This window comes from Oryctolagus cuniculus, chromosome 16 (genome assembly GCF_964237555.1).
Source record: "Oryctolagus cuniculus chromosome 16, mOryCun1.1, whole genome shotgun sequence".
In the NCBI taxonomy this organism is placed as follows: domain Eukaryota; kingdom Metazoa; phylum Chordata; class Mammalia; order Lagomorpha; family Leporidae; genus Oryctolagus; species Oryctolagus cuniculus.
Window position 1 is genome coordinate 65,331,047 of NC_091447.1, and position 25,222 is coordinate 65,356,268.

General features: G+C 71.5%; 4 protein-coding genes across 5 annotated transcripts; 2 read left to right on the top strand and 2 right to left on the bottom strand.

The window, feature by feature from the left end:
• Positions 1-2,488: 2,488 nt before the first annotated feature.
• Positions 2,489-5,448, top strand: MVB12A (multivesicular body subunit 12A). Its single transcript, XM_070058972.1, has 9 exons — positions 2,489-2,685; positions 2,788-2,886; positions 2,978-3,074; positions 3,267-3,393; positions 3,883-4,002; positions 4,083-4,198; positions 4,323-4,384; positions 4,921-4,977; positions 5,190-5,448. The coding sequence occupies exons 1-9, from the start codon at positions 2,593-2,595 to the stop codon at positions 5,250-5,252; spliced, it is 834 nt and encodes a 277-aa protein (XP_069915073.1). The 5' UTR covers positions 2,489-2,592; the 3' UTR covers positions 5,253-5,448.
• A 1,048-nt stretch (positions 5,449-6,496) lies between these two features.
• On the bottom strand, positions 6,497-9,636 carry TMEM221 (transmembrane protein 221). Of its 2 annotated transcripts, XM_070058975.1 has the most exons (4): positions 8,762-9,636; positions 8,147-8,232; positions 7,476-7,706; positions 6,514-7,027 (listed from the first exon to the last, which is right to left on the bottom strand). In XM_070058975.1, exons 1-4 carry the CDS (start codon positions 9,064-9,066, stop codon positions 6,972-6,974), a joined length of 678 nt encoding a protein of 225 aa, XP_069915076.1. In that variant the 5' UTR covers positions 9,067-9,636; the 3' UTR covers positions 6,514-6,971. The 2 variants fall into 2 exon arrangements, with proteins under 2 accessions (XP_069915074.1, XP_069915076.1); XM_070058973.1 differs by having other exon boundaries at positions 6,497-7,706.
• A 156-nt stretch (positions 9,637-9,792) lies between these two features.
• On the bottom strand, positions 9,793-11,954 carry NXNL1 (nucleoredoxin like 1). The gene is made up of 3 exons (XM_051830000.2): positions 11,524-11,954; positions 11,055-11,402; positions 9,793-10,410 (listed from the first exon to the last, which is right to left on the bottom strand). The coding sequence occupies exons 1-3, from the start codon at positions 11,580-11,582 to the stop codon at positions 10,098-10,100; spliced, it is 720 nt and encodes a 239-aa protein (XP_051685960.1). The 5' UTR covers positions 11,583-11,954; the 3' UTR covers positions 9,793-10,097.
• A 162-nt stretch (positions 11,955-12,116) lies between these two features.
• SLC27A1 (solute carrier family 27 member 1) lies at positions 12,117-24,099 on the top strand. Its single transcript, XM_051829998.2, has 13 exons — positions 12,117-12,249; positions 13,014-13,181; positions 17,545-17,939; positions 18,393-18,554; positions 18,642-18,711; positions 19,260-19,351; positions 19,838-19,947; positions 20,587-20,796; positions 21,245-21,371; positions 21,494-21,631; positions 21,988-22,152; positions 22,285-22,431; positions 23,123-24,099. Exons 2-13 carry the CDS (start codon positions 13,015-13,017, stop codon positions 23,278-23,280), a joined length of 1,941 nt encoding a protein of 646 aa, XP_051685958.1. The 5' UTR covers positions 12,117-12,249; position 13,014; the 3' UTR covers positions 23,281-24,099.
• Positions 24,100-25,222: the final 1,123 nt, after the last annotated feature.

The following is a 25,222-nucleotide window of genomic DNA, read 5'->3' on the forward strand; positions in this document are numbered from 1 at the left end:
GCGAACTCTTGGACAGGGCACGAGAAAACGACACAGGACCCCGGCCAGACTCACACAGCCATAGCATCCTGTAGGGGCGGCTGCAGCGCCTGGAACGCGCGGACAAGCGGCAATCAGCGGGGGCGCAGTGCCCTTAGCGGCCTGTAGGGGGAGCTCTGGCCCCACAGTCAGAGTACCTGGGTTCGAGTCCCGGCTCTGGCTCCTGACTCCTAGGCCCGGCTACCTGGTCTTTACCTTGTTGGCTGGGCCCATGCGGGGCCCAAGCACTTGGGGCATCTTCTGTTGCTTTCCCAGGCCAAAGCAGAGAGCTGGATCCCAGGTGGAGCGGCCGGGATTCGAACCGGCGCCCACAGGGACTTAGGCTCAGCCCGCTGCATCCTACTGCAAGCCCCTGGGAACGCTTGGTCCCGAGACCTCCCAGGCCAGCCTGGGGTCCCCCCGCCCCCTCCACGGCCGGCGCCCCGGTGTCGCAGTCCTGGAGATGTTTTCCAGGAACTCAGCGCCTGGAAAACAAGATCGTAAACCTGGCTACTCTTGACCCAGACACTCGGGAGCCCGCATTCCCGGTCCCAGTAGACACACGCCCCGCCCCGCCCCGCCCCGCCCAATCCCAGGACGGCCACCTGCCCTGGGGACCAATCAGACGCAGGCCCGAGCTCCGCCCCCGCTGCCCGCACAGCCCCCCCCTGGGATCTCGGAGCATGCGCAGGTCCTGCTGGGCTTTTGCGTGAGACGGGGATGCGGGAAGCCGCACCTGTGCAGGACGTGGGCGGCTTTACACGGCACAGTCCTGCCTGCACCGCCATAGCTTTAGGGTTGGTCCCAGCCCCCCCACTCACCACCTCCCACCCCCAGTCTGAAACAATGGGGGTGAAACCTTGGGAGCTGGGGCCGGCGCTGCGGCGCAATGGGTTAAAGCCCCAGCCTGCAGCGCCAGCATCCCATAGAGACGCCGGTTCGAGTCCCAGATGCTCCACTTCCGATCCAGCTCTCTGTTATGGCCTGGGAAAGCAGTGGAAGATGGCCCGAGTCCTGCACCTGCGTGGGAGACCCGGATGGAGCTTCTGGCTTCAGCCTGGCCCAGCCCTGGCCGTTGCGGCCATGTGGGGAGTGAACCAGCGGATGGAGACCTCTCTCTCTCTCTCTCTCTCTCTCTCTCCCTCTCTCTCAGTCTCGAAGCTCAAAGCCACGGGGAGCGCAGGGCGAATCTGCGGTGTTGTTGCCGGGTCAAGCTGACCCAAGGCCTGGGCAAAGCTGATCCGGATCCCAGCTTCACAATAGACAAATCCCAGCCGCAGCGCTGACCCAGGTGCAGCCTGGCTGTGTCGGGCCTGAGCGATGGCGCCGGGAGTTCCTGTGCCCGCCGGGAGGGGGGCGGGGCACCCGTGGCCGCTGGTGTCCGAGTGTCAAGCCAGCTTCCCGCGGGGCTGGGGGCAGGCAGCCTCGGGCGTCGGAAACAAAGCACCCAACCCCCGCTCCTGTCTGGGCCTCATTGTCTGAGCGCTCAGAGCGCTGCCCGCCCTCAGCCTTCGATGTCCCCTTAGGTTCACTGTATTTTAAAGATGTATTTATTTATTTGAAAGGAACAGTTACAGAGAGAGAGAGAGAGAGAGAGAGAGAGACAGGGATATTCCATCCGCTGGTTCATTCTCTAAATGGCTGCAGCAGCCGGGGCTGGGTCAGGCTGAAGCCAGGAGCCAGGAGCTTCTTCCTGGTCTCCCACGCGGGTGCAGGGGCCTAAGGTCCTGGGCCATCTTCTACTGCTTTCCCAGGCCACAGCAGAGAGCTGGATCCCAGGTGGAGCAGCCGGGACTCGAACCGGTGCTCATATGGGATGCTGGCGCTGTAGGAGGTGGCTTTATCCGCTCCGCCACAGCACTGTGCCTCTCCCCTTAGGTGTTATTTATTAATTATTATTTTTTTTAAAGAATGGCGAAATGTTTTGCAGGGTAGCGGAAGAGGCGCCCGTGGTCAGGGCCAGCGCGCCTGTGGCCCTCTCAGCACTGCTCTGTGCAAACCAACCTCGGACGCGTCCCTGGCGGCTGCCACCCGCCCTGAGCCCAGCGCTCTCGCCTTTACCGGGAACCCACTCGCTGGGAGGCGCTGGCCGGGAGCAAGAGGCCCAAGGTCAGCCCCCTCTAATTGGACCCTGCCCAGGGGTCGTTTTGCCAATGCCTCTCCCAGGTCCTCTCTCTCTCCATATTTTTTTTCAGGATTCTTTACTTTTGCAAATGCGCCGGGCCTCTTTATTTCTACCATCCGGCCGGGAAACGCACAATTTTTTTCTCCGCATGCGAGGCTGAGGCTGCAATGAATTCTGGGAAACGTAGTCCTGGCCCCCATTGCTGGCGGAAGTGGCTGGGCGGGACACTCCGCGAGACCTCCTTCCGCAAACGTCACTCCCAGGGCGAGGCCAGGGGGCGTGGCCCCGCCTCCCCAGCCGATTGGCCAGCAGCGCTTCCGGGTCCCCGCCGTCGCACTCGCGGCGCATGCTGGGAGTTGTAGTCCGCATTCCCGTCCGCGCTCAGGGGCTCCGCGGCCAGCTCCGGGGTGCCCAGACCGCGTCCAGCGTTCGGCGGGCGGCTCTGCGGCATGGATCCGGGGCCCGGCGCGGACGCGGCGCTGCCGCTGGCCGGCCTGGCGTGGTCGGCGGCCTCGGCGCCGCCGCCGCGCGGGTTCAGCGCGGTGAGCCGGCCGGCGGGGCAGGGGTGGCCGAGGCCGGTGGCGAGGGGTGGGGGGTGTCCCGGCGTTGACCCGCGCTGACCCGCGCGCCTCTCCCCGCCTTAGATCTCCTGCACCGTGGAGGGCGCCCCCGCCAGCTTCGGCAAGAGCTTCGCGCAGAAGTCGGGCTACTTCCTGTGCCTGAACGCCCTGGGCGGCCTGGAGGTGCGCCGCGCCCCCACTCTGGGGTCCCCGGCTGGGGGTGAGGGTGGGTGGGTGGGGGGCTGACCCTCGCCGCTGCCCCCCCACCCCGCAGAACCCGCAGGACAACGTGGTGGTCGACGTGCAGATCGTGGTGGACAAGAGCTCCCCGCCCCCCGGGTTCGTCGCCGTCTGTGACCCCCAGGACAGCAGTGAGTGGGGCTGGGGTCCGACCTCGGGCCGGCGGGGGTCCCGCACGGCTCGCCCCTGTGCCCCCACCCCACCCCGGCCTCGGGGAACCCCCTCCCGGGACGGAGCCCCCCCCGGGGCGGGGCGGGGCTGCCCCCTCAGCCACCCCGGCCCCCTCCCCGCTGGCCTCTCTCACGCCCCCTCCCCACGCCCAGAGGCCTCCGTGTCCAAGAAGAAGCGCCTGTGCGTGAGGCTGGCGCCCCTGGGGGCGGCTGACACGGCCGTGGTGGACGTCCGCCTGAGCGGCAAGGCCAAGTCTGTGCCTGGATACCTGCGGGTGGGGTAGGAGCGCGCCGCCGCCCTGGCCGCCGGCCCAGCCCCCAGCCCAACCCCCAGTCCCCAGCCTCCAGCCCCCAGCCCCAACCCCACCCCCCGGCACCAGTACCGGTTCCCAGCCCCAGCCCTCCGGTCCCAGCCCCCAGCCCCCAGCCCCCAGCCCCTGGGCCCGGCCCCCAGCCCCCAGCCTCCAGCCCCCAGCCCCCAGCCCCTAGCCCTTGGGCCCAGCCGCCAGCCCTCAGCCCTTGGGCCCAGGCCCCAGCCCTGGCCCCCGGCCCCCGGCCCCCAGCCCCCAGCCCCCAGCCCCCAGCCCCTAGCCCCTAGCCCTTGGGCCCAGCCCCCAGCCCCCAGCCCCCAGCCCCTAGCCCCTAGCCCTTGGGCCCAGCCCCCAGCCCCCAGCCCCCAGCCCCTCCACGCCTCGGCACCTGCCGGCTCCCCCAGCCGCGGGGTCAGCCCCACCCGGGCCCAGATGCTGTCTCCTCCCTCTGCCCGCAGGGACATGGGCGGCTTCGCTGTCTGGTGCAAGAAAGCCAAGGTGCCCAGGCCAGTGCCCAAGCCCCGCGGGCTCAGCCGGGACCTGCAGGGCCTCTCCCTGGAGGCGCGGAGCCAGCCCAGGTGAGCGGCAGGGCCCCCGGGCGGGGCGGGTGGCGGGGGGGGGGACTTCCGGGCGCCTGACCCTGCTGTGCCCCCTCCAGCCCTGCCGGCAAGGGCGGCGCCCCCGAGCGGACGCTGTCCAGGCTGGGCTCGCGGGCGTCCACCCTGGGGAGAAAGGACTCCATCTACGAGGCGTCCAGCCTCTACGGCATCTCAGGTGAGTGGGGAAAGTGAGGCACGCGTGGGCGTCTGGGCGCGGCGGGAGCCGGGGCTCGAACCTAGGCGCTCGGATAGGGCGGAGCCTCGGCGGCGGCGGCTGAACCCCGCGTCTGATCTTCCAGCCATGGACGGGGTGCCCTTCACGCTGCACCCCCGGTTCGAAGGCAAGAGCTGCGGCCCTCTGGTGAGATGGGACGCTGGAGGGGGCGTGGCCGGGTGGGGGCGTGGCCGACCCTGGGGCAGACACTCGGCGGGGGGCAGCTAGAAGGGGTGGGGGTACATCTAGGCCACGCCTTGGGCATGGTGGGGCGGGGCCTGGGCGTAGCTGGGGGCGGGGCCGGGGCCTGGGCGGGGCAGCTAGAAGAGGGGCATCCAGACCATGCCCTGGGCGTGGTGAGGGCGGGGCCGGGGGCGGGGACTTGGGGGGTCAGCTAGAAGCGGTGGGGACATGCAGGCCATGCCCTAGGTGGACCTGAGGCGGGGCCGTCCAGGGGTCTGGGTGGAGCTGGGGGCGGGGTCGAGGACAGGGGTCGGGCGGGGCGAGCTGGGGGCGCGGCCGGGGCGTGACTTGGTGGGGCAAGCTCGAAGGGAGCTGGGACACCCTGGCCACGCCCAGGGCTGGGCGGGGCCGGGGTGGGGGCATGACCGGGGCGGGGCCGGCCTGCCCGGGGCGGGGCCCTCCATACCCAGAGAATGAGGCTGGGATCCGCCCGCCTCCAGGCCTTCTCCGCCTTCGCGGACCTGACCATCAAGTCGCTGGCGGAAATCGAGGAGGAGGTGGGTACGGGGTGGGGGTGGGGGTGGGCACACGGACTCCCCGCCCCCCGCAGCGGGCTGCCCCAGTCCCCCCCAGTCACCCCCAGCCCTCCTCCCCCGCGCGCCCTCCCCCCAGCTTCCCCAGGCGGGGGTCGCTCCCTCCTGACGTGCCCCCCCCAGCCCCGGTGCCGCACCCGCTTCGCCCCTCCCTGACCTCCGCTCTCCCCCCCCAGTACAATTACGGCTTCGTGGTGGAGAAGACGGCGGCCGCCCGCCTGCCGCCCAGCGTCTCCTAGCCCCCTCCCCGCCCCTGCCCTGGAGCCGGGGCTCGGCCTGGGGTCTCCCAGCCCGGGGCCCCGCAGGGCGGGGGCGGAGGGGGCGGGCCAAGCCCCCCACCCGGAAATCAGTGCCTTCTCGACTTTTGTGTCAAAACCGCCGGGTGTCTGGCGGCGGCAGCGCGCCCCGTGCAATAAACACTACGACTCGGGCTGACTTGCGTGGCCGGGGCGTGCACTGCGCAGAGCGGGAAACTGAGGCTCAGGGCAAAGCCCAGTGGCAGGGCGGGGTCGCAGGTGTGGGAGCGGCTGTCTGCGAGCCAGCTGGTGGGGGGCCTCTGCCCGTCCCAGGGCTGAGCCAGGGCCCGGGGCTCCATCCGCGTCTCCCACGCGGGCGGCAGGGCCCCAGGGACTCGGCCCACCCCACAGCGAGCTGCACGAGAAGCGGACCGGGGACTCGAACCCCGGCCCCCGGATCCGGGCACCCAGCGCCTGGCGTCCTCCCGCCGACGGCCGCCAGGGGGCGCTGGGCACCCGTGCCTGGGCCGCCGTCGCCACAGGCGCCCGCCACCATGACACCCGGCGCAGGGTCTTCACTTCCGGGTCAGGGGCGGCCGCGACCCGGAAGCGCCCTAACGGGCCGCTGGGGTCGTCGCTCATTGGCCAGCGCGGGTGCCACGGCAGGCCCCGCCCCCGCAGCGCCTCATTGGCTAGCAGCAATGGGCGGGGCCTGGCCGAGGCCTGCGCGGTGTGGACGCCCCAACGCGGTTCAGGCGCCGAATCAGATGAATCCTGATTTATTGAACACGGGGGACGCTCCCCAAGCGGACACAGAGCCCGGGGGGGGGGGGTCGGGGGGCGGGGCCTTGCGGAAGCCCAACCCCTCCGGACCCCGGATGATTGGCAAGCGGGGGTCAGGGGGATTCTGGGTAAGACTGGGCTGTGCGGGGCCGAGACTTGGCGGGTCCGGGCCGGGGTCCTGCGGGCGTCTGCGGGGGTGGCCGCGCCAGGTGGTCCGGGGGTGGGGGAGGGGAGGCCTTGCGAGGTGAACCTGCCCCGCCCCGACTGCACCAGTTAAGCCCCGCCCCCAGCACCTGCCCGGCTCCTCCCCGCCCCGACTGCACCTGCCAGGCCCCGCCCCCAGCACCTGCCCGGCTCCGCCCCCTCTCTCCCGCCCCGACTGCACCAGCCAGGCCCCGCCCCCAGCCCCTGCCCGGCCCCGCCCCCTCTCTCCCACCCCGCCTGCACCTGCCGGTCCCCCCCACCGCCCCTGGCTCCTGCCCCGTCCCTCCCCACCCTCCCGTCCTCCGCCCCCCGCCCGCAGCTGGCCGTCCCGACCCTCCCCCTGCCCCAGATTCCGACGCCACCGCCCACAAAGCCCCTTTGTTCTCGGGGCCGGGCCGGCTGCGGGCCAGGGGCTCGGGTTCCAGGGCGGCTCCGGGTGTGCGGGGGCGAGGACCCATCCCGGCCTCGTTCTCCCGGAGCCCCGACCCTGACCTGACCCTAACCCCGACCCCAACCCTCACCCAGAGCCCCCGGGGCCCCCTCCTGTGAGCCCCAGAATCCGCCCGGCACCCCCAGCCCGGAAATGATTGACAGGCGGGCCCCAGGGGAAGGCGGGGGTCGCAGCCGGGTCACGGGCGCAGCCCCCCTGCGGGTCGCTGCCGAGGGTCGCAGCCGGGGGTCACAGCCCGTGCCGTCCGCAGCAGGCGGCCTGCGGGACCCAGGCGGGATCCCCGCTTAGCACTGGGGCCCCGGCTGAGCCCCAGCCTCTCCGGGGGCCTCCGTGTTCTCATCTGTGAAATGGATGGAGAGGCTTAGAGCCGCTGTCGCCGCCCCTCAACCCCAGAGGGTCGGACACTCATCTAGCACAGTCCCCACTGCCCGCTCCCAGGGGTGGGTGTGGGGCGCTCCTCTGGCCACCGGGTCGTTGGGAGGAGGGTCCCGGGGGCTCCAGCCCTGGCCTCTGCCTTTCCTTTTGAGAGATTTTGGTAAAGGCTGGAGCCCTGGCAGCCACACTGCACCATGAGGCAGCTTTAAGGACGGCACTCAGGGAGGCTGCAGAGTGGGGGAGAAGTCAGAACCTACTGCTGCCCCCGTGGCCCGGCATGCTGCCCATCTCAGAGGCTGCCCTGGCCCAGGGCCCCCCCGTGGCTGAGGGACCCAGGCAGACTGCTCTCCCGGCCTCCCCTGGGGGAAGCAGGGCCCAAGTTTGGGGTGCACAGGGCACTCGGCGGTGGGTACCCTGCCGGGGCTGCGTCCTGGGGCCGGGCTTGGAGGCTTCAGCCGGGCGGGCAGGGTCCTCTTCGAAGGAGGCTGGGCCCGGATCCCGAAGGCCGCGGCGGGCAGCCCGCGAGGCCCGGAGCAGGGTGTGGGTCAGCGCGGCTGCCGGAACCAGGGCCCCCACGCCGAGGACGGAGGCGGTGGCCACGCCTGTCTCGATCTCGAAAAGCAGCAGTGCATAGATGGACAGCGCTGGGAGAGGAGATGGTTGTCACTTGTTCAGTCAACAAGCAGCTGCCATTGATTCAATCAACAAATGTGTTTTCGATGCCATGCCATGGCGGAGCGTGGCCTGAACCCCAAGGGGCTGAGTCTGGAGGCTGCTCTCAGGGCCGCTGGGTGCTGTCCTCAGGGGACAGCCAGCAGGGACCCAGCCGCAGAGGAGGCCTGGAGAGGGGAGCCCAGGAGCCCGCGGGCACAGCCCGTGCAAAGGTCCTGGGGTGGGAGCCGGGAGGGCGTGGCTAAGGGAGGCGGGGCCTGGAGCCACTCGCTCATGCGGGACCTGCCTGCCCGGGCCCAGGGTGGCCCTGCCCCGGGCTCCGGCGGCCTGGGCGGACGCACAGCCTCCCCCGGCCTCAGTGTGCCATCTCAGGGTCCTGCCCCTGGCCCCGCCCCGGCCGCGCGCCACGCACCTGCCAGGTAGACGGAGACCCCGCAGCACAGGAGCCCGAGCGCTGCGTGTCGGAGGCCGCGGCAGTCGTACAGGAAGCCGTCGGACCTGGGCCGGGGAGGACCCGGATGTCAGCCGGGCATCCAGTCCCCTCTGAACCCCCAGCCTGCGCCTGCCGCAGGGCCTTTGCACTGCCACTCCCACCTCCAGCCGGGCCGTCCCGGCGCCCTGTGCCCTAGGTCTACTCTGCTTCTCCGTTCCCGGCGGCCCCAGGAGCTGAGGGCGGCCAGGGTCCAGCGAGACCCCCGCCCGGCCCCAGCTCAGCCCCCTGCACGCATACCGTGGCCCCTGGAGGGCGGCAGCTTGGTCTGGGCGGGGTCCACGCTAGAGCCCCTGACGCCCCTGAGGACGGGCCGGCAGCCCAGGCCAGGCGCTGGCCAGGATCAAGTTCAAGTCCGGTCTCGCCCCCTCCCGCTGGGAGAACCCGAGGCCGCGGCCCTGTGTCAGGTGCCAGGGCCAGCGGCCAGCGACACAGGGGCCCGGCGCCGGCAGGCAGGGCTCGCACCCTGCTGCGACTCCACCGACGTGCGGAGGGGCCCCAGCCTCGCCCCTGCGCCCCCCCCGCCCCGCCCCCTACCTGCGGGAGCCGGGCGTCCGGGCCAGCTCGGCGCCCAGGTGCCCGCAGAGCGCGGCCAGCAGCAGGCAGGCGAGGCCGAGCGCCAGGCCCAGCGCGGCCAGCGCCCCGGCCAGCGGCAGCAGCGCGCCCGCCGCGTCCTCGGGCAGCCCGCGGCCGGCGGCCGCCTCGGGGTCCGGCCCCCGCAGCTCGGCGCGCCCCGCCTGCAGCTGGAACAGCAGCTGCGCGCCCAGCGCCGCCAGCACGGCGGCCGGGATGCCCAGCAGGGTCATCGCGGCCAGCACCCGGCCGCCGTACGACCGGGCCATGGCCAGGGATGCCGTCCAGGGGTCCCGGGGTGGGGGGAGATGGGGGCGTCGGCGGGACCCCCAGAGGGCGAGGCTGCGGGGAGTTCTGCGGGCCCTGGGCGGGGTCGAGGGCTGCCGCGGGGTGGGGTAGCGGGTCCAGGGGTCGGGGGTCCGGGGAGCCGGCCTGAGCTCCCTGAAGCCTGGGGGAAGTCCGGTTTCTCCGGTGCCCGCGTAACAGCTCCGGTCGTCGGGGCTGGAGGGGGCGTGGCCCTAGCGGGGGCGTGGTCTTTGGAGGGGCGGTGTGAAGTCTGGGAGGGGCGTGGCCCTGGGGGAGGCGTGCTCTCCAGCCGGGCGGGAGTGAGGTCTGGGAGGGGCGTGACCTTCAGAGGGGCGGGGTTAAGCCTGGGCAGGGGCATGGCCGTTGGCGGGCGTGGTCTTTGGAGGGGCGTGGTTAATTCTGGGAGGGGCATGGCCGGGGCGGAGGCCTGATCTCAGCCAGGCAGAGGTGAGGTCTGGGAGGGGCGTGGCCTTCAGATGGGCGGGGTGAATCCTGGGAGGGGCGTGGCCCGGGCAGGGACATAATCTTCGGAAGGGTGTGTTGAAGCCTGGGTGGAGGCGTGGCCTTTCGCGGGCAGGGTGTGGCCTTGGGCGGGAGGGGCGGAGCCTGGAGTTTGGCCCCAGGACCCCCAGACCTCGCTAAACCTGTGTGGCTCTGAGCACCTGATGTTGACGAAGGGGAACAGAAGCTGAAGGAAACCGAATTTATTAGTAAACGATGTGTTGACTACTTCGAGGGACAGAGGCCCACGCGCGGATGCACCCCGCCCGCAGCTGGGGCCGAGCTACGGGGAAGCCGGGGTCCCCCCCCCCCGGGAACGGCTGGGCCGGGGCGGGGCTCGAACCCAGGGTGCGGGTCTCCGCGCGGGTGCCGCCCGCCTGCTCGCCGGCCGGCGTTGAAATACCACCCGCACGGCCACAGCAGGGACCCGTGGTCGCCGGGGAGCCGGGGCCTCCGCCGTTGCCCACCCCCCACGCCCCCACCCCTGGCGCTTTCAGTCCAGCCCCCAGGCCGCGCCCCCCGCGCCCCCCGCGCCCGCCGCGCCCTCCGCGCCCCGCCGCGGCCGCTCCACGCGGTACTTGCAGCGGCGCAGGGGCTCGGTGAGGCTCCGCGGCGCGGGGTCGTCCAGGTCCTCGGGCGGCAGGAAGCTGCGGTCCAGCACCTCGGACGCCTCCTGCCAGTTGGCGAAGCAGGCGGGGCCCAGGCGCTGGATCTCGGCGGCCGCGTCCCGCGTGAGCACGTCCCCACCCGGCTTCAGCACCACGACGGCCGGCAGGCGCTCCACGCAGAACTGGCGCCCCAGCTCCCTGTGGGGCGGGCGCGGCTCAGTGCAGGCCCCGGGGCGGAGTGCCCGCAGCCCGCTCCCTGCACCTTGCCGAGCGCCTGCTGTGTGCACTGCAGGTCCTGTTCTGGGACACCCAGGGCGGGCTCTCGCCACAGGGCCCTTGCACCTGCTCTGCACGGACAGCTGTGCTCAGGAGCCGGCGTGGGGCCCAGCGGTTCCGTGGGGGCATCCCGCGTGGTGAGAGGCCCGGCTCCCCGACAACGCAGACTGCAGGAGGCAGCAATGGCGGCCCAAGTGCTGGGGACCCTGCCACCCATGGGGGAGACCCGGATGGAGCTCCAGCCTCTGTGCTTAGGCTAGGGGGGGCGGCCAAAGTAGGGCGGGGCCACAACGGCCGGAGCTGAGCTGATCCAAAGCCAGGAGCCAGGAGCTCCATCCAGGTCTCCCACGCGGGTTCGGGGGCCCAACGACTTGGGCCATCTCCCACTGCTTTCCCAGACCACAGCAGGGAGCTGGACTGGAAGTGGAGCAGCCGGGACTCGAACCAGGGTCCCTATGGGATGCCGGCACCGCAGGCCACCGCTTCGGCCCTGATAAATATATCTTTTTAAAGATGATTCCTCTCCCAGGAGAGGGCCCCTCCTCCAGGCAGCCCGCCGGGCTCACCTCCGCCAGGCGTCCTCGAAGGGCAGGAAGAGCCACTTCTCGGGCATGTCCCTGAGGAACTGGCCCTGCTGCTCCTCCGTGCGGTCCTGGGACACGTACACCAGCGCCAGCTGCGCCGCCCGCAGCACGTAGAACTCGTCGGTGAGCCGCACGAAGAAGTCCTTGAGCACGGGCGCGAAGGCCTGGCAGCGCGGGCAGGCGGCCGCGCCGAAGAACAGCAGCAGCAGCCGGTTGTCCAGCCGGCGGCTGAGCTCCGCGTCCGTCTCCAGCTCGTCCTGCTCACTGTTGTTCCGGATCAGGACGCGGCCGGAGAACAGGGCGGCCATGGCCGGCTCCGGGTGTCCGGGGCTGGGGAAGCGGGGCCTTTAGGACGGCGGCTTAAGGTCCGCGCTAATCAGCCTAAGGCTGCAGGGCAGCCAAGGTCAAGGCGGGGAGAGGGCAGTGCGGGGGGGGGGGGGCGCTGCGCTACCTGCAGCGCCAGCTTCCCATAGGGGCGCGAGTTCGAGTCCCGGCTGCTCCACTTCCCATCCAGCTCTCCACTGTGGCCTAGGAAAGCAGTAGAAGATGGCCGAGTCCTTGGGCCCCTGCACCTGCGTGGGAGACCCGGATGGAGCTCCTGGCTCCTGGTCTTAGATTGGCCCAGCTCTGACCGTTGTGGCCATCTGGGGAGTGAACCAGTGGATGGAAGACCTCGCTCTCTCTCTCTCTTTCAAATCAATCAATAAATCTTTTTTTTTTTTTTTTAAAGGGTAACATCTCCAGCATCAGTCGCTCAGGTTTGAGTGAACAAATGAACCTCAGCTCCGTCCCGCACCTTGCCCTGTATAGCGCGCTGGTTGCGGCCGGGTGGCCTCTCTGCCCGGCCCGGCCGGCCCGGCGGATCCCGGCCAGCGGCCGGCAGGTGCCCGCCCTCGGGGTCTCCCTCCCCGCCCGCCGCCCCAGCAGGCCTGGGCCCGGGCCCGGGAGGGCGGGCGCTGAGCGCTGGCCGGGCCCTGGGCTCCGAGTGGCGCTGGAAGCCGGCCCTGGTCGCCGCCCAGCACAGCGCCGAGGTCGGCCAAGCAGGGCAGGAGACGAGCCAGCGGGCGGGCGGGACCGGGCGCGGCGCGGTGAGAGGGGTCCACAGAAACGCACGCCCCCGGAGACTCGCAGGAGCTCCAGGAGCCCCGGACAGGGCTGCGCCTGCGGGCAGCTGCAGGTCAGCCGGGCCTGGGCTCTGGGGCCGGGGCCGGGGGCTCCGGGCAGGTGCCGGTCAGCGGGGTGGGGGCCCGGCCGGTCCTGGGCTCTGGGGGCGGGGCCGGGGGCTCCGGGCAGGTGCATCTAGGACGCGCGGATCCCACGTCTGAGCCTGCGCAGGCCGCGCTCTGGCGCTTTCTGGGGCCCTGAGGGCTCGCGCTTCGGACTCCCCGCGGCCCCTCCGGGCGCACGCCCTGAACCGCAGGGCGGCGACCGGCTTAACCAGGCTCTAGAGGTGACCCGGGCCCTCCCGGCCCCCGGGCCGCGGCTCGCGGACGCCACCCGGAGCTCGGCCCGCCGCCCCTGGAGCCACGCCCCCGTCGGAGGAGGGCGGGGCGGGTAGGCGTTGCTATGGGGACAACGCCGGTCTCACAGCCCCGCCCGGCGGGCCGCTCTAGGCCGCGCGTCTCGTTGGCGTCGGCTCTCTGGCCCGCGGTTTCTCTATGGGCGCTGGAGCCAGACAGCGGGGAAGAGGGCGAAACAACCAGGCCGCACCCGGGCGCGAGGCTGCAGGGGGCCCGGCTCGGGGGCGGGGTCTAGCTCGGCGTGGGCGGAGTCTGGCTCCGGGAGGGCGGGGTCCCCGATGAGTGGCAGCTGCTGAGAGGTAGAGGCGGGGTCTAGCTCGGCGTGGGCGGGGCCGGCCCTGGGGGCGGAGCTCGGCCGCGGCCGGGCGGAGGTGGGCGGGGCCGGGGCCGCGTCCGCGACCCGAGCTCCTGCGCTTCCCAGGATGCGGGCCCCGGGTGCGGGCGCGGCCTCCGTGGCCTCCTGGGCGCTGCTCTGGCTGCTGGGGCTGCCGTGGACCTGGAGCGCGGCGGCGGCCCTCGGCGTCTACGTGGGCGGCGGCGGCTGGCGCTTCCTCCGGATCGTGTGCAAGACCGCGCGGCGCGACCTTTTGTGAGTGGGGCCCGGGCGGGGGCGGGGTCAGTGGGCGGGGCGGGGCCTGCACGGGTCCGGGCTGGGGGTCGGAGATCTGCACGGGGGCTCGGGGCTCGGAGGCCGAATGCGGGGGTGCCTGAGGTCGGGGGCGGGGTCTGCACGGGCATGGGGGGGCCCTGAGGAGAGGCCGCAGGGGACACCTTGGGGGCTCCTGGAGGGCGAGGGGGAGGTTCCAAGGTGATTGGGGGCCCAGGAGTTGCTTGGGAGACGAGGAGACTGAGAGGGGCCTCCCGGGGTCCCGGGTGGCGTTGACAGGCGTTGACATCACACCGAACCCCCGGGCTGGGGGACTCTCCGTAGGGGCCGTGGTGACTGAGGGGGGCCCAGTGATCTCTGGGCTCGTGGAGGGGCTGGTAGGGGTTGAGGACTTAAGGGTCTTTATCCAGGGTTTCTATCCCTACCGGGCCATTTGCCGGATTTTCAGTGGCCGGGCCGCTTTGTGAGGGTTTGGGGTTTGTCGGGGCCTGGGTGGGGGGCGCCACTCTGAGTTTGCAGCGATCCCGGGCCCCAGGCGTGGCTCAGGGGGGCGGCTTAGACGGCCTGGGGGGTGAAGGTGGAGTTGCTGGGGGCAGAGCTGAGGAACAGGGGCGCCCCTGGCTTGTCCCCGGCTCCTGGGAGGGGGGAGTGCGCCCATTTCAAGGGTGAGGAGACCAAGGCCACGCTGGCCAGCGGGTCTCAGCGCCTCCGCCGCTGCGGAGCAATTCACGGCTGTGAGCAACACCTGTGCCCATTTCACAGATGCGCAAACGGAGGCGCAGTGTGGCCGCGTCGCTTCTCCCAGGACACACAGAGGGAGGCTCTGAACATAGCCACATCTGTGGTCTGTGGTCAGCCTTCGTGTGGACCTGCCCCCCACTCCGCGCAGGGCCTCAGGGCTTGGGGACCTGTCTGTCCCGTGGAAGGCAGCGAGAGAGAGAGAGAGAGAGAGAGAGAGAGAGAGAGAGAGAGAGAGAGAGAGAAGGTCTTCCATCCACTGGTTCACTCCCCAATTGGCTGCAACGGCCGGAGGTGCGCCAGGAGCTCCATCCGAGTCTCCACGCAGGTGCAGGACCCCAGTACAGAGCCAGCGCCGGCCGCCTCCCAGGATGCGCATGCGCAGGGAGCTGGGCCGGAAGCAGAGCGGGGGACTCCAACCTGCTGCACCAACCACGTGCCCCTGCCCCCTCCCCGGTGTGGGCCCCGAGGCTGCGACCTGATCGGTGTTTGTGGCTCCCAGCCGGGACTGGGGGGGCCTCTGAGGGATTCGCACCGCTTCCCTGGGGAGGGCGGCTAACGGGGCCCCACTTTGCAGGTGGGTAAACCGAGGCCCGAGTGGGAGGGGCCACGGTGTTTGCGCTCTGGTGGGCGCCGTCTGAGCGCCGGAGGAGGGGCCGCGTTTGGACCCCAGGTTCGGGAAAGATTCGAGCGCCGGCCCAGTTCTCCTAACCCGCCCTGCCCCGCCTGGCCCAGAGTCCGTGCTCGGTGACCGCTTCCTGCCCCGCAGTCGGGAGGGGAGGGTCGAGGAGGGGCCCCGGGAAGGGCGCGGAGCCACACACTAGGCTCTTTGTGTGCAGGCCGGGGGTGGCCTGGGCCGCGGCCAGCGGGGGCCGCCCGGGCATGCAGCCGGGGCACAGCGGCGGGTGCAGGGCCTGCCCCGGGGGCTGCTCTGGGGGCGAGAGCAGGAGGGGGGGCGAGGGTGTGGGGGACGAGGGCAGGACCGGGGTGGGCGAGGGTGTGGGGGACGAGGGCAGGACCCGGGCAGAGGGTGTCCCGGGGGGCCAGGGTGTCCCGGGAACCACTCCCCCCACTCCTGTCCCCTGTTCTGGACGCTGACACCCACCCGGGCTTCCTCCGGCCTGTCGCCCCCACCACCGCCCTCGCCGCCACCCTCTCGGGCCCCCTCCCGCGGTCCCTGGGGCCCCTGGGCTGAGTTTGCTCACAGGGATGAGTGGGGTACACAGTAGGCGCTCAGACGCGAGGAGCCGATCGCCCTCGGCCGGCCTGGCCCTGCTGGCTTTGGCACTTGGTTAGGGTCCGAGGCTCCATTCCTTCATCCGAGCAGCGCTCCCCGGTGGCGGTGCATGCATTGAGTGCCTGCTGTGTGCGCCGCTGGCTGGCGTCTGGGTGAGGGGCGGCTCCCGCGCGGTTGCTCCTCGAGTTCCTTCCCCTCGCCGAGTCCCGCGTCCTCCGCTGACCGATAGGGGGCGCAAGGCACGGTATTCAGCAAGTGCTCAATAATTGCTGATCACGCTCACCTTGCCACTGCTTATTCCTCAGATGGATGAGCAGGATTTTTATTTTTTGAGATTGATTTATTTACTTGAAAGGCAGAGTTACAGAGAGGTCAGAGGCAGAGAGAGAGGGGGAGAGAGAGAGAGAGAGAGAGAGAGAGAGAGAGAGAAAGGTCTTCCATCCACTGGTTCACTCCCCAGATGGACGCAACGGCAGGAGCTGGGCCAATCCGAAGCCAGGAGCCAGGAGCTCCATCCGGGTCTCCCACGTGGGGGCGGGGACCCAAGCACTTGGGCCATCTTCCGCTGCTTTCCCAGGCCACAGCAGAGAGCTGGGTCAGAAGTGGAGCAGCCGGGACTCGAACCGGCGCCCCTATGCGATGCCGCGGCGACTTTACCCGCTGGGCCGCAGCACCTGAGCTTCCTAAGCACCAGGGTGAAGGCCGGCTGCCTGATTTACGTTTTCTGGAAAGTTCTCCCTCTGGGGGTGCGCAGGCGCCCATGAGCCGCAGGGCACGCACCCGCCGGGCCCCTTCCTTCCTGTTCCCCCATTGCTGGCTCTGGTGCCTCTGCAGAGCGGGGTGGCCCCCCGACCCCGCCCACCGCTGGAGGCCCCGCCCTCTCCACAGAGCAGGCTGGGGGGCGGGGCCAGGACTTCCTCTCCCCGCACCCCTGGTGGGTGGGGCCCTGGTCTGCCGCCGCCACCCCCAGGTTCCCGGCGTCACAGCCACGCGTCCCTGCCCTCCGGGGACAGGCGAGGAGACGGAGCACCAGTCGATTGCACCTGCGGTGGGGAGGCAGGAGGGGGCCAAGGCCTGCGGGGGGGGGGGGGTCGTGCCGATGCTGCAGAGCCCGTGCAAAGGCCCTGGGGTGGGAGCATGGCAGAAACATCAGGGTGGGTGTGGCTGGAGAGATGAGCGGGGAGGAGGAGGGGGAGGGTCTCGCTCTCGCTCCAGCGCTGCGGGGTCTCAGGGAGGCCAGGGACGCCCGGCTCGGGCCCCTTGGCAGACGCAGAGCGTGGGGACCCCGGCCCTGTCCCTGTGTGCAGGGGCTTCCCACGAGAGGCCGAAGAGAGACAGGGGCCCGCGTCCCACGTCACAGCGCCTGCCTCCAGCTCCCTGCGCACGCGCACCCTGGGAGCCGCGGTGAGGGCTCAAGGCTCTGGGCCCCCGCCGCCCACGGGGGAGACCCGGATGGAGCTCCCGCCGCCCCCCAACACCCTGTCTCCCCGGCTGAGCCCCGCGGGCCCTCCACCTCCCCTCCCCGCACCTGATTCCTGCCACACAAGGCGCGTCCCTCCCAGGCCGGAGCCCAGAGCCCCAGGCCCCAGAGTGCAATGGCCGCTTGCATGAATGAATGAAGGGATGAATGAATGAAGTTATGAATGGAGTGGCTGAGTGATGAATGATGCATGAATGAAGGTTTTTTCCCTTCGCCGGGACCGCAGGGTGCTGAGGCCAGGGCTGGGCAGGCCACAGGCGGGGGCTGCGGGAGCCGTGGGGGCGGCGTGGGTCAGGGCGGCGCCCGCTGCTGGTCAAAGACAAGCCCAGGGCGGGGCCGGGCTGAAGCCGGGGGGCCGGGGGCTCCATCCGGGTCTCCCGCGGGGGTGCAGGGGCCTGAGCACCTGGGCCGTCCCTTGCCGCTTCCCAGGCGCATGCGCAGCTGGCATCGCGGGCGGTGGCTCAGCTCCCCGCCCATCTGGCACGGGCCTGGCCCGGCCCCCACCCCCACAGCTGCTGCAGGCATTTGGGGGGTGGTCCCGCAGCCGGGAGCCCTGTCTGTCTCTGCCTCTTCATCACCGCGGTCAGAATCGCGGGTGGGAGGCTGAGGGGGCAGAGGGTGTGTGCTGGGCGCTGGGATGCCCCATGGTGCGGAGGGTCCTGCAGAGGGCCGAGCCCGCCGGGACACACGGGGCTGCTGGGGGTCGCAGCCCTGGAACCCGCTGGCTGATTGGCCCCTGCTCTGCCTCCCCCCGGCAACCCAAGGGTTAACCATCAATCTGGCAGCGACCCCCTGGCTGCCCTGGGACTCCCCCCATAGGGAAGCTGGAGCTCTGGGGGTCCCGGGATGGCCAGGGCGCCCCTGACCCGCCCCCTCTGCGTCCCTCGCAGTGGCCTCTCCGTGCTGATCCGCGTGCGCCTGGAGCTGCGACGCCACCAGCGCGCCGGCCACACGGTGCCGCTCATCTTCCAGGCCGTGGCGCGGCGGCAGCCCGAGCGCCTGGCGCTGGTGGACGCGGGCAGCGGCGCGCGCTGGACCTTCGAGCAGCTGGACGCCTACTCCAACGCCGTGGGCCACCTCTTCCGCCAGTTCGGCTTCGGCCCGGGCGACGTGGTGGCGCTCTTCGCGGAGGGCCGGCCCGAGTTCGTGGGGCTGTGGCTGGGCCTGGCCAAGGCGGGCGTGGTGGCTGCGTTGCTGAACGTGAACCTCCGGCGTGAGCCGCTGGCCTTCTGCCTGGGCACCTCGGGCGCCAAGGCCCTGGTCTACGGCGGGGAGCTGGCGGCGGGTGAGGCTGGGCCCGGGGCGGCAGTGGGGGGCCGAGGCGGGGAGTACTGGCTGCGCAGTAACCCGCTGGGGGCGTGGCCCGCTGGGGGCGTGGCCCACTGTAGTACGCGGGGCGTGGCCAGCTGGGGTGTGGCCTGCTATAGTATGCTGGGGGTGTGGCCCACAGTAGTATGCAGGGGTGTGGCTTGCTATAGTATGCTGGGGTGTGGCCCACTGTAGTAGGCTAGGGTGTGTGGCCTGCTGGGGGCATGGCCTAGTATAGTAGCTGTGGGTGTGGCCCACTGTAGAATGTGGGGTGTGGCCTAGTATGGTATGCTGGGGGTGTGGCCCTGGGGGTGTGGCTCTGAGATGTGAGGCCTTTGGCTGCCCTGGGCGGGGAGGCCGTGCGGGGGTGGGGCCGGGGGCTGCGGGGACCCCTCCCTGGCCGTGACCGGCCTTTCCCGCGGAGCCGCAGCCGTGGCAGAGGTGAGCCCGCAGCTGGGCAAGAGCCTCGTGAAGTTCTGCTTGGGAGCCACGGGGCCCGACGCTGTGCCGCCGGACACGCAGCTCCTGGACCACCTGCTGTCCGAGGCCTCCACCGCCCCGCTGCCACCCGCCCCCAGCGCGGGCATGGACGGTGAGTCCGGGCCAGCCCCACCCCACCCCCACCCTCGCGCCTTTCCCGCGCCCCGGGCCCGGTCCCCAATGCGCGGGTCTCCTGCAGGCCGGCTGTTCTACATCTACACGTCCGGGACCACAGGGCTTCCCAAGGCCGCCATCATTGTGCACAGCAGGTGAGACCCAGGCCGCCCCGCCCCACGCCCCTGCGCACCGTGATCCCCTGAGCCCGCGCCCCGGGTCCCCACCTCCGGCCCGTGAGCAGGACCTGTCTGTGCTTCCTGTTCCCACCACGGCCCGGACCCCCCGATCCGGCCTCCTGACAGCGCCGGCCCCCTCTGCAAACCACAGCAGAGCCGAAAGCCCCTCCCCGCACCTGCCGTGGCCTGCATGACCCCTGCAGCGTCACCTTCCTCCTCCCCTACCCCCTCCCCTTTGAACCCTCGAACTCCGCACACCTGCCTCCAGGCCTTTGCACCTGCTGTGCCGCCCCAGCGCCCTCCCGCTGGGTCTCAGATCTTGACCCCCCTCCCTGGGGGCACCCAGCCGGCAGTAGGAGGCATTGTACCTGCTGCCCCCACCCCCCCCCGCTCCGGCCAGCCTGGGAGCCCCGCGGGCTTGGCTGTGCCTGGGTCCGCACCCAAGACAACAGCCCAATCGCTCTACCTATCTCAGGGGGAGGGGGCTCGGGTCGCAGCCCCTGCCTCCCCGTTCCCCCCTGCAGGTACTACCGCATCGCCGCCTTTGGCCACCACGCCTACCGCATGCGGGCAACCGACGTCTTGTACGACTGCCTGCCGCTGTACCACTCGGCAGGTAGGGCAGGGCGGGGCCTGGCAGGGGCGAGGGCGGGGCGGAGCTGGAGGCGGGGCGGGATAGGGGGCGAGGCCTGGCTGGTGCGCGGTGGGCGGGATGGAGCGGGCGGGGGGCAGGGGGTGGAGCCCGGACGGGGTCAGGGACGGGGAGGGCCAGGGGCGGGGCGGCACCGGGCCTGGGGTGGGGTGGGGCCTGTGCAGGGCCTGGGTGGTGTGGAGGCGGGGCCAAGGCTGGGGGAGTGCAGGGCCTGGCCTGTGTGGGACGGGGCCAGGGCGTGGCCTGGGTGAGGCGAGGCATGAGTGGGGCCGGGGTGCCACGGGGTGGGGCCTGGGCGGTGTGGAGGCGGGGCCAGGGATGGGGGTGTGGGGCGGGGACAGGACTGGGGCGGGGCCTGGGCAGCACAGGGCTGGGCTGGGGTGGGGCCTGGCCTGGGTGGGGCGGGGCCTGGGGCGGTCCGGTTCCGGGCCCACTCACCCGCCTCTGCAGGCAACATCATGGGCGTGGGCCAGTGCCTGCTCTACGGGATGACCGTGGTCCTCCGCAAGAAGTTCTCGGCCAGCCGCTTCTGGGATGACTGCGTCCAGTATGACTGCACGGTGAGGCCCCGCCCCTCGCTCTGGGCCCCGCCCAGACCAGCACCCACTCGCCGAGACCCCCATGGCCACTGCGCCTGGGGCGACGCTGCGCGCGCCCATTTTGCAGGTGGGGCCACAGAGGCTTGTCCGGTGAGGCCCACAGCGGGGTCCAGGGGCTTCCGGGTAGGGTCCGATGCTGAGGCGGGGTTGGGGGGCGCCTGAGCCCTGGCTGGGGCTAGGGAGGGGCAGATGGGCCGAGGGAGGAGCCTCGAGTGAGCTGGGACAGTGGCCCCCCACAGGGGCAGGCTCTCCAGGCCCCGCCCCTGCCCCGCCCCATCCACGCCCCGCCCACAGGTGGCGCAGTATATCGGTGAGATCTGTTGCTACCTGGGGCATGGTCTCAGGCCAGCCCCCAATCCCTGACCACGCCCTTCCTGGCCCCGCTCCCAGGTGGTGCAGTACCTGGGCATGGTCTCAGGCCCGCCCAGCCGTGACCACGCCCCACCCTGACCACGCCCCACCCAGACCTCACCCTTGACCACGCCCCCGCCCCAGGTGGTGCAGTACCTGGGCATGGTCTCGGGCCCGCCCAGCCATGACCACGCCCCACCCTGACCACGCCCCACCCAGACCTCACCCTTGACCACGCCCCCGCCCCAGGTGGTGCAGTACATCGGGGAAATCTGCCGCTACCTGCTCAGGCAGCCGCTGCGCGAGGCCGAGCGCCGCCACCGCGTGCGCCTGGCTGTGGGGAACGGGCTGCGTCCCGCCCTCTGGGAGGAGTTCGCGCAGCGCTTTGGGGTGCGGCAGATCGGGGAGTTTTACGGCGCCACGGAGTGCAACTGCAGCATCGCCAACATGGACGGCAAGGTGGGGCCCGGGGAGACCCCCGACCCGCCCTCCCGCCTGGGGCCTGGGAAGACCCCATGGACTGCAAGGTGGGGCTAGGGGAGACCCCCGCCCCCGGGGGCCCCCGGGAGAGACCCCCGACCCGCCCTCCCGCCTGGGGCCTGGGAAGACCCCATGGACGGCAAGGCGGAGCCAGGGGAGACCCCGCCCCCGGGGGTCCAGGGAGACCCCCGCCCTTGGGGGCCCCAGGAGAGACCCCCGACCCGCCCTCCCGCCTGGGGCCTGGGAAGACCCCATGGACGGCAAGGTGGGGCTAGGGGAGACCCCGCCCCGGGTGCCTGGGAGAGACCCCCGCCCTCCCGCCTGCCCGGCCCGGAGCTAAATGGAGTCTCCTAGTGGGGTGGGGGTGGGAGGACAGGGGCTGCGGGCAGCCCCACGGCCACGCCCCAGGCCACTCTCTCGCCCCCAGGTCGGCGCCTGCGGCTTCAACAGCCGCATCCTCCCGCTTGTGTACCCGATCCGACTGGTGAGGGTGGACGAGGACTCCCTGCAGCCGCTGCGGGACGCGCGCGGCCTCTGCGTGCCCTGCGAGCCCGGTGAGCCCGGGGAGCTGCGGCCGGGGTCTCCCCTCCCTGCCCGGTCCCGGAGAGCTGCGGCCGGGGTCTCCCCTCTCGTACCCCGCCCCGCCGGCTCAGCCCGAGCGCCGCCCCCTCCCCAGGCGAGCCCGGCCTCCTCGTGGGCCAGATCGACCAGCAGGACCCCCTGCGCCGCTTCGACGGCTACGTCAGCGAGAGCGCCACGCGCCAGAAGATCGTGCACAGCGTGTTCCGCAGGGGCGACCGCGCCTACCTGTCAGGTGCGCCCTGGGCGGGGCGGGGGGGGCGCCTACCTGTCAGGTGTGCCCTGGGCGGGGCGGGGGGGCGCCTACCTGTCAGGTGCGCCCTGGGCGGGGGGGGGGCGCCTACCTGTCAGGTGTGCCCTGGGCGGGGCGGGGGGGGGCGCCTACCTGTCAGGTGCGCCCTGGGCGGGGCGGGGGGGGGCGCCTACCTGTCAGGTGCGCCCTGGGCGGGGCGGGGGGCGCCTACCTGTCAGGTGTGCCCTGGGCGGGGTGGGGGGCGCCTACCTGTCAGGTGCGCCCCGGGCGGGGGCGGGGGGCCGCGGGCGGGGGCAGAGGAGCCCCGGCCCCAGCGCCCCGCCCGCCCCACCCCCCAGGTGACGTGCTGGTGATGGACGAGCTGGGCTACATGTACTTCCGGGACCGCGGCGGGGACACCTTCCGCTGGCGAGGAGAGAACGTGTCCACCACGGAGGTGGAGGCTGTGCTGAGCCGCCTGCTGGGCCAGACGGACGTGGCCGTCTACGGGGTGGCGGTGCCAGGCACGCTGGGACCGCAGAGGGGGCGGGGAGGCGCTGGAGCTGTGGACGGCCCGGGCAGCTGCACATGGCAGGCGGCGGCTCCTGGGGCGGGCAGGGGCGGGCAGGGGGTCTCAGCTGCCTCTCCGTCCCCAGGGGTCGAAGGGAAAGCGGGCATGGCAGCCATCGCTGACCCCCAGGCCCGGCTGGACCCTAACGCCCTGCACCAGGAGCTGCAGAAGGTGCTGGCTCCGTACGCCCGGCCCGTCTTCCTGCGCCTCCTGCCCTGCGTGGACACCACAGGTGAGGCTTCGGCCCCGCCCCCGCTGCCCTGCCGTGGTCCGGTCCCGTGTGGTCTCCCCCGTGGGTGGCCCACATGGAACTCTGCACGAGCGCCCCCTGACGGCACAGCATTGCAGTGCATGGGGAGAGACCGGAAGTCGCAGGTGGGGCGGGGCCAGTCAGCCAATGGGAGCACAGCACCATCGACCTGATTACCATGTGCTAGGCCCGCCTCTTTTTTTTTTTTTTTTTTTTTTGACAGGCAGAGTAGACAGTGAGATAGAGAGACAGAGAGAGAAAGGTCTTCCTTTTGCCGTTGGTTCACCCTCCAATGGCCGCCGCTGCAGCCGGCGCACCGCGCTGATCCGATGGCAGGAGCCAGGATCCAGGTGCTTTTCCTGGTCTCCCATGGGGTGCAGGGCCCAAGCACCTGGGCCATCCTCCACTGCACTCCCTGGCCACAGCAGAGAGCTGGCCTGGAAGAGGGGCAACCGGGACAGAATCCGGCGCCCTGACCGGGAATAGAACCCGGTGTGCCGGCGCCGCAAGGTGGAGGATTAGCCTATTGAGCCATGGCGCCGGCCCATGGCCCGCCTCTTAAAGGCCCAGCCACCTCTTAACATGGCGGGCTCTGGAGGAAGGGGCGGCCCAGCAAAGGCCCAGCGGCGCCGGCCGCCCCCTGCCCAGCCCGTGCCCCCCACCCCTCCCGCAGGCACCTTCAAGATCCAGAAGACGAGACTGCAGCACGAGGGCTTCGACCTGCGCCGGATCTCCGACCGCCTCTTCTTCCTGGACCCGCAGCAGGGCGCCTACGTTCCCCTGGACGAGGGCGTCCACATGCGCATCTGCTCGGGGGCCTCGGGCCTCTGAGCCCGGCCGAGCCTCGCCCTGGGGTCGCTCGCCCACCTGGCCGAGGTGCACGGGGCGGGGCTGAGAGCCTGGACCCCCCAGGAACCCCCGTCTGCCCCTCCCCGCCCTGTCCGGCCTCGTCCCTCCCCAGTCACCCTGTCATCACCAGCTCCCTCCACGCGGTGCCTTAAGAGCCCCAGTCCGGCCCCCCATGGCTGCTGGGTGCCAGCCATTGTCACTCCGTCCCGGTGCCCTCAGCCCAGCCCAGCGAGGACCCCCCTGGGGTCAACCAGAAACTCCGCTGGGCAGAGCCAGGTGCCTTCTGCACTGTGCTGTCCTGGGCCCCGCCTTCTCCATGCCCTGGAAGCTTCCAGAATGCACTGTGGTCTCCAGGGAGTCTGGCCACCCATGTGGTTCGCCCGTGTGGACGGAAGCTCCTGGGCGTCTGGCCCCATCCCACCCGGCTGGAGGAGCCCAGGGGCTCTGGCCGCCACAGTGCCCCGCTGTGGCAGCGCCTGGACATGGGCGCCGGCCCCGCAAGGCTCGGACACGGACACGGACGCTGGGCTCGGACGGGGATGCCGACCTGGGACACAGACGCTGGGCACGGACAGGGATCTGAGAGCGGACATGGACGCTGTGCTCAGACACGGACGCCGGCCCGGGACACGGACGCTAGGCTCAGACGCGGACGCTGGGCTCGGACACGGACCCCGGCCTGGCCTGGCCGGCACAGGACGGGGTCGGCAGCGAGTGGCCGCGCGGTCCCCTGTGAAGTCCGCCTACCTGCGAGGTCTTTGTCTTCTGGCTAGTTTTCAGAAATAAACCTACAGCGTCCGCGCCGGCCCCGTGATCTGTTGTCCGCCCCGCGGGGCACAGAGGGGCCAGGCCCGGGCAGGCCCTCGGCGGGGACGCTCGCTTTCCGTGTGATCTGTTTATTTGGAGAGCAGATCAGATGGGGAGAGCGCGCGGTCTCCCATCCGCGGGGTCGCTCCACACAAGCCCATGGCGCCTGCAGCTGCGCCGGGAGCTTCCTCAGGTCTCCCAGGTGGGTGCAGGGCCCGAGCACCTGGGGTGCTGTCTGCTGCCGTCCCGGGCCCTTTGCGGGAGCTGCGAGCGCCCCAGCGCCGGCCGCACCCTCTGTGTGAAGCCCCCTCCCCAGCCTGGGCCTGCGGAGACCAGGGCTCTGCACTGGCTCAGTGGCCAGGGCAGGAGTGGGCGTGTCCCGATGGGCGGGGACTGAGGACTGCAGCCTGCGTGGGAGGGGGCGTGTTCCCCGGGGCGTGTCACCGATGGGGCGTGTCCCAGAGGGACAGGAACTGTGGACGCGCTGAGGGCCAGGCGAGGGAGTAGGCGTGTCCAGAAGGGCGAGGACTGAGGACTGCAGCCCCAGGCTAGGGAGTGGGTGTGTTCGGGGGCGTGTCATCGAGGGGCCGGGGACGAGGACACTGCGGGCCCCGGGGAGGAGTGGGCATGTCCCATGGGGGTGTGTCCTGAGGGGGCAGGGACTCAGGGCTGTGGCCTAGGCTAGGGTGTGGGAGTGTCCAATGAGAGGGCGTGTCCCTGAGGACGCTCAGCGGCCCCGGTGAGGGAGTGGGCATGTCCCGAGGGGCGGGGACTGAGGGCTCTACGGCCTCCACGCCCACCGGCTAAGGCCCCGCCTTGCCTCCCCACCGCGGGCGCCCGCGGTCATTGGCGTTACCCCCGGGGGTTCCCACGCCTCCTCGGTGAGCACCGCGGGGTCCCGGCCCCACCTGGGGCCAGCGCCGTCTCCGCTGTGGGATTCGTGGGCATCTAGGGGCTGGCACCGTCTACACAGCATGTTCCGGTGTGGGATTGGGGGCATCTGGGGGATGGCACCGTCTACACAGCAAGCTCACTGAGTCTCATGGCCTACTTTCCATTTCTGAACGCTTCCTCCTCCAGGAAGCCTTCCCAACTCCGCTCAGCATTCGAGTTCCAC

Bases quoted from the DNA above. Each gene is read 5' to 3' on its own strand.
- MVB12A (XM_070058972.1), top strand. From the start codon at position 2,593: ATGGATCCGGGGCCCGGCGCGGACGCGGCGCTGCCGCTGGCCGGCCTG. The intron at 2,686-2,787 runs GTGAGCCGGCCG...TCCCCGCCTTAG, and splicing joins CGCCGCGCGGGTTCAGCGCG to ATCTCCTGCACCGTGGAGGG. The intron at 4,385-4,920 runs GTGAGATGGGAC...GCCCGCCTCCAG, and splicing joins GCAAGAGCTGCGGCCCTCTG to GCCTTCTCCGCCTTCGCGGA.
- TMEM221 (XM_070058973.1), bottom strand. From the start codon at position 9,066: ATGGCCCGGTCGTACGGCGGCCGGGTGCTGGCCGCGATGACCCTGCTG. The intron at 8,233-8,761 runs GTAGGGGGCGGG...TCCCCGGCCCAG, and splicing joins CGGACGCCCGGCTCCCGCAG to GTCCGACGGCTTCCTGTACG. The intron at 7,707-8,146 runs GTGCGTGGCGCG...CTCCTCTCCCAG, and splicing joins GGTCTCCGTCTACCTGGCAG to CGCTGTCCATCTATGCACTG.
- NXNL1 (XM_051830000.2), bottom strand. From the start codon at position 11,582: ATGGGAAGTGGAGCAGCCGGGACTCGAACTCGCGCCCCTATGGGAAGC. The intron at 11,403-11,523 runs GTAGCGCAGCGC...CCGCTTCCCCAG, and splicing joins ATGGGAAGCTGGCGCTGCAG to CCCCGGACACCCGGAGCCGG. The intron at 10,411-11,054 runs GTGAGCCCGGCG...CCCGCCCCACAG, and splicing joins TTCGAGGACGCCTGGCGGAG to GGAGCTGGGGCGCCAGTTCT.
- SLC27A1 (XM_051829998.2), top strand. From the start codon at position 13,015: ATGCGGGCCCCGGGTGCGGGCGCGGCCTCCGTGGCCTCCTGGGCGCTG. The intron at 20,797-21,244 runs GTGGGGCCCGGG...TCTCGCCCCCAG, and splicing joins TCGCCAACATGGACGGCAAG to GTCGGCGCCTGCGGCTTCAA. The intron at 21,372-21,493 runs GTGAGCCCGGGG...CCCCCTCCCCAG, and splicing joins CTGCGTGCCCTGCGAGCCCG to GCGAGCCCGGCCTCCTCGTG.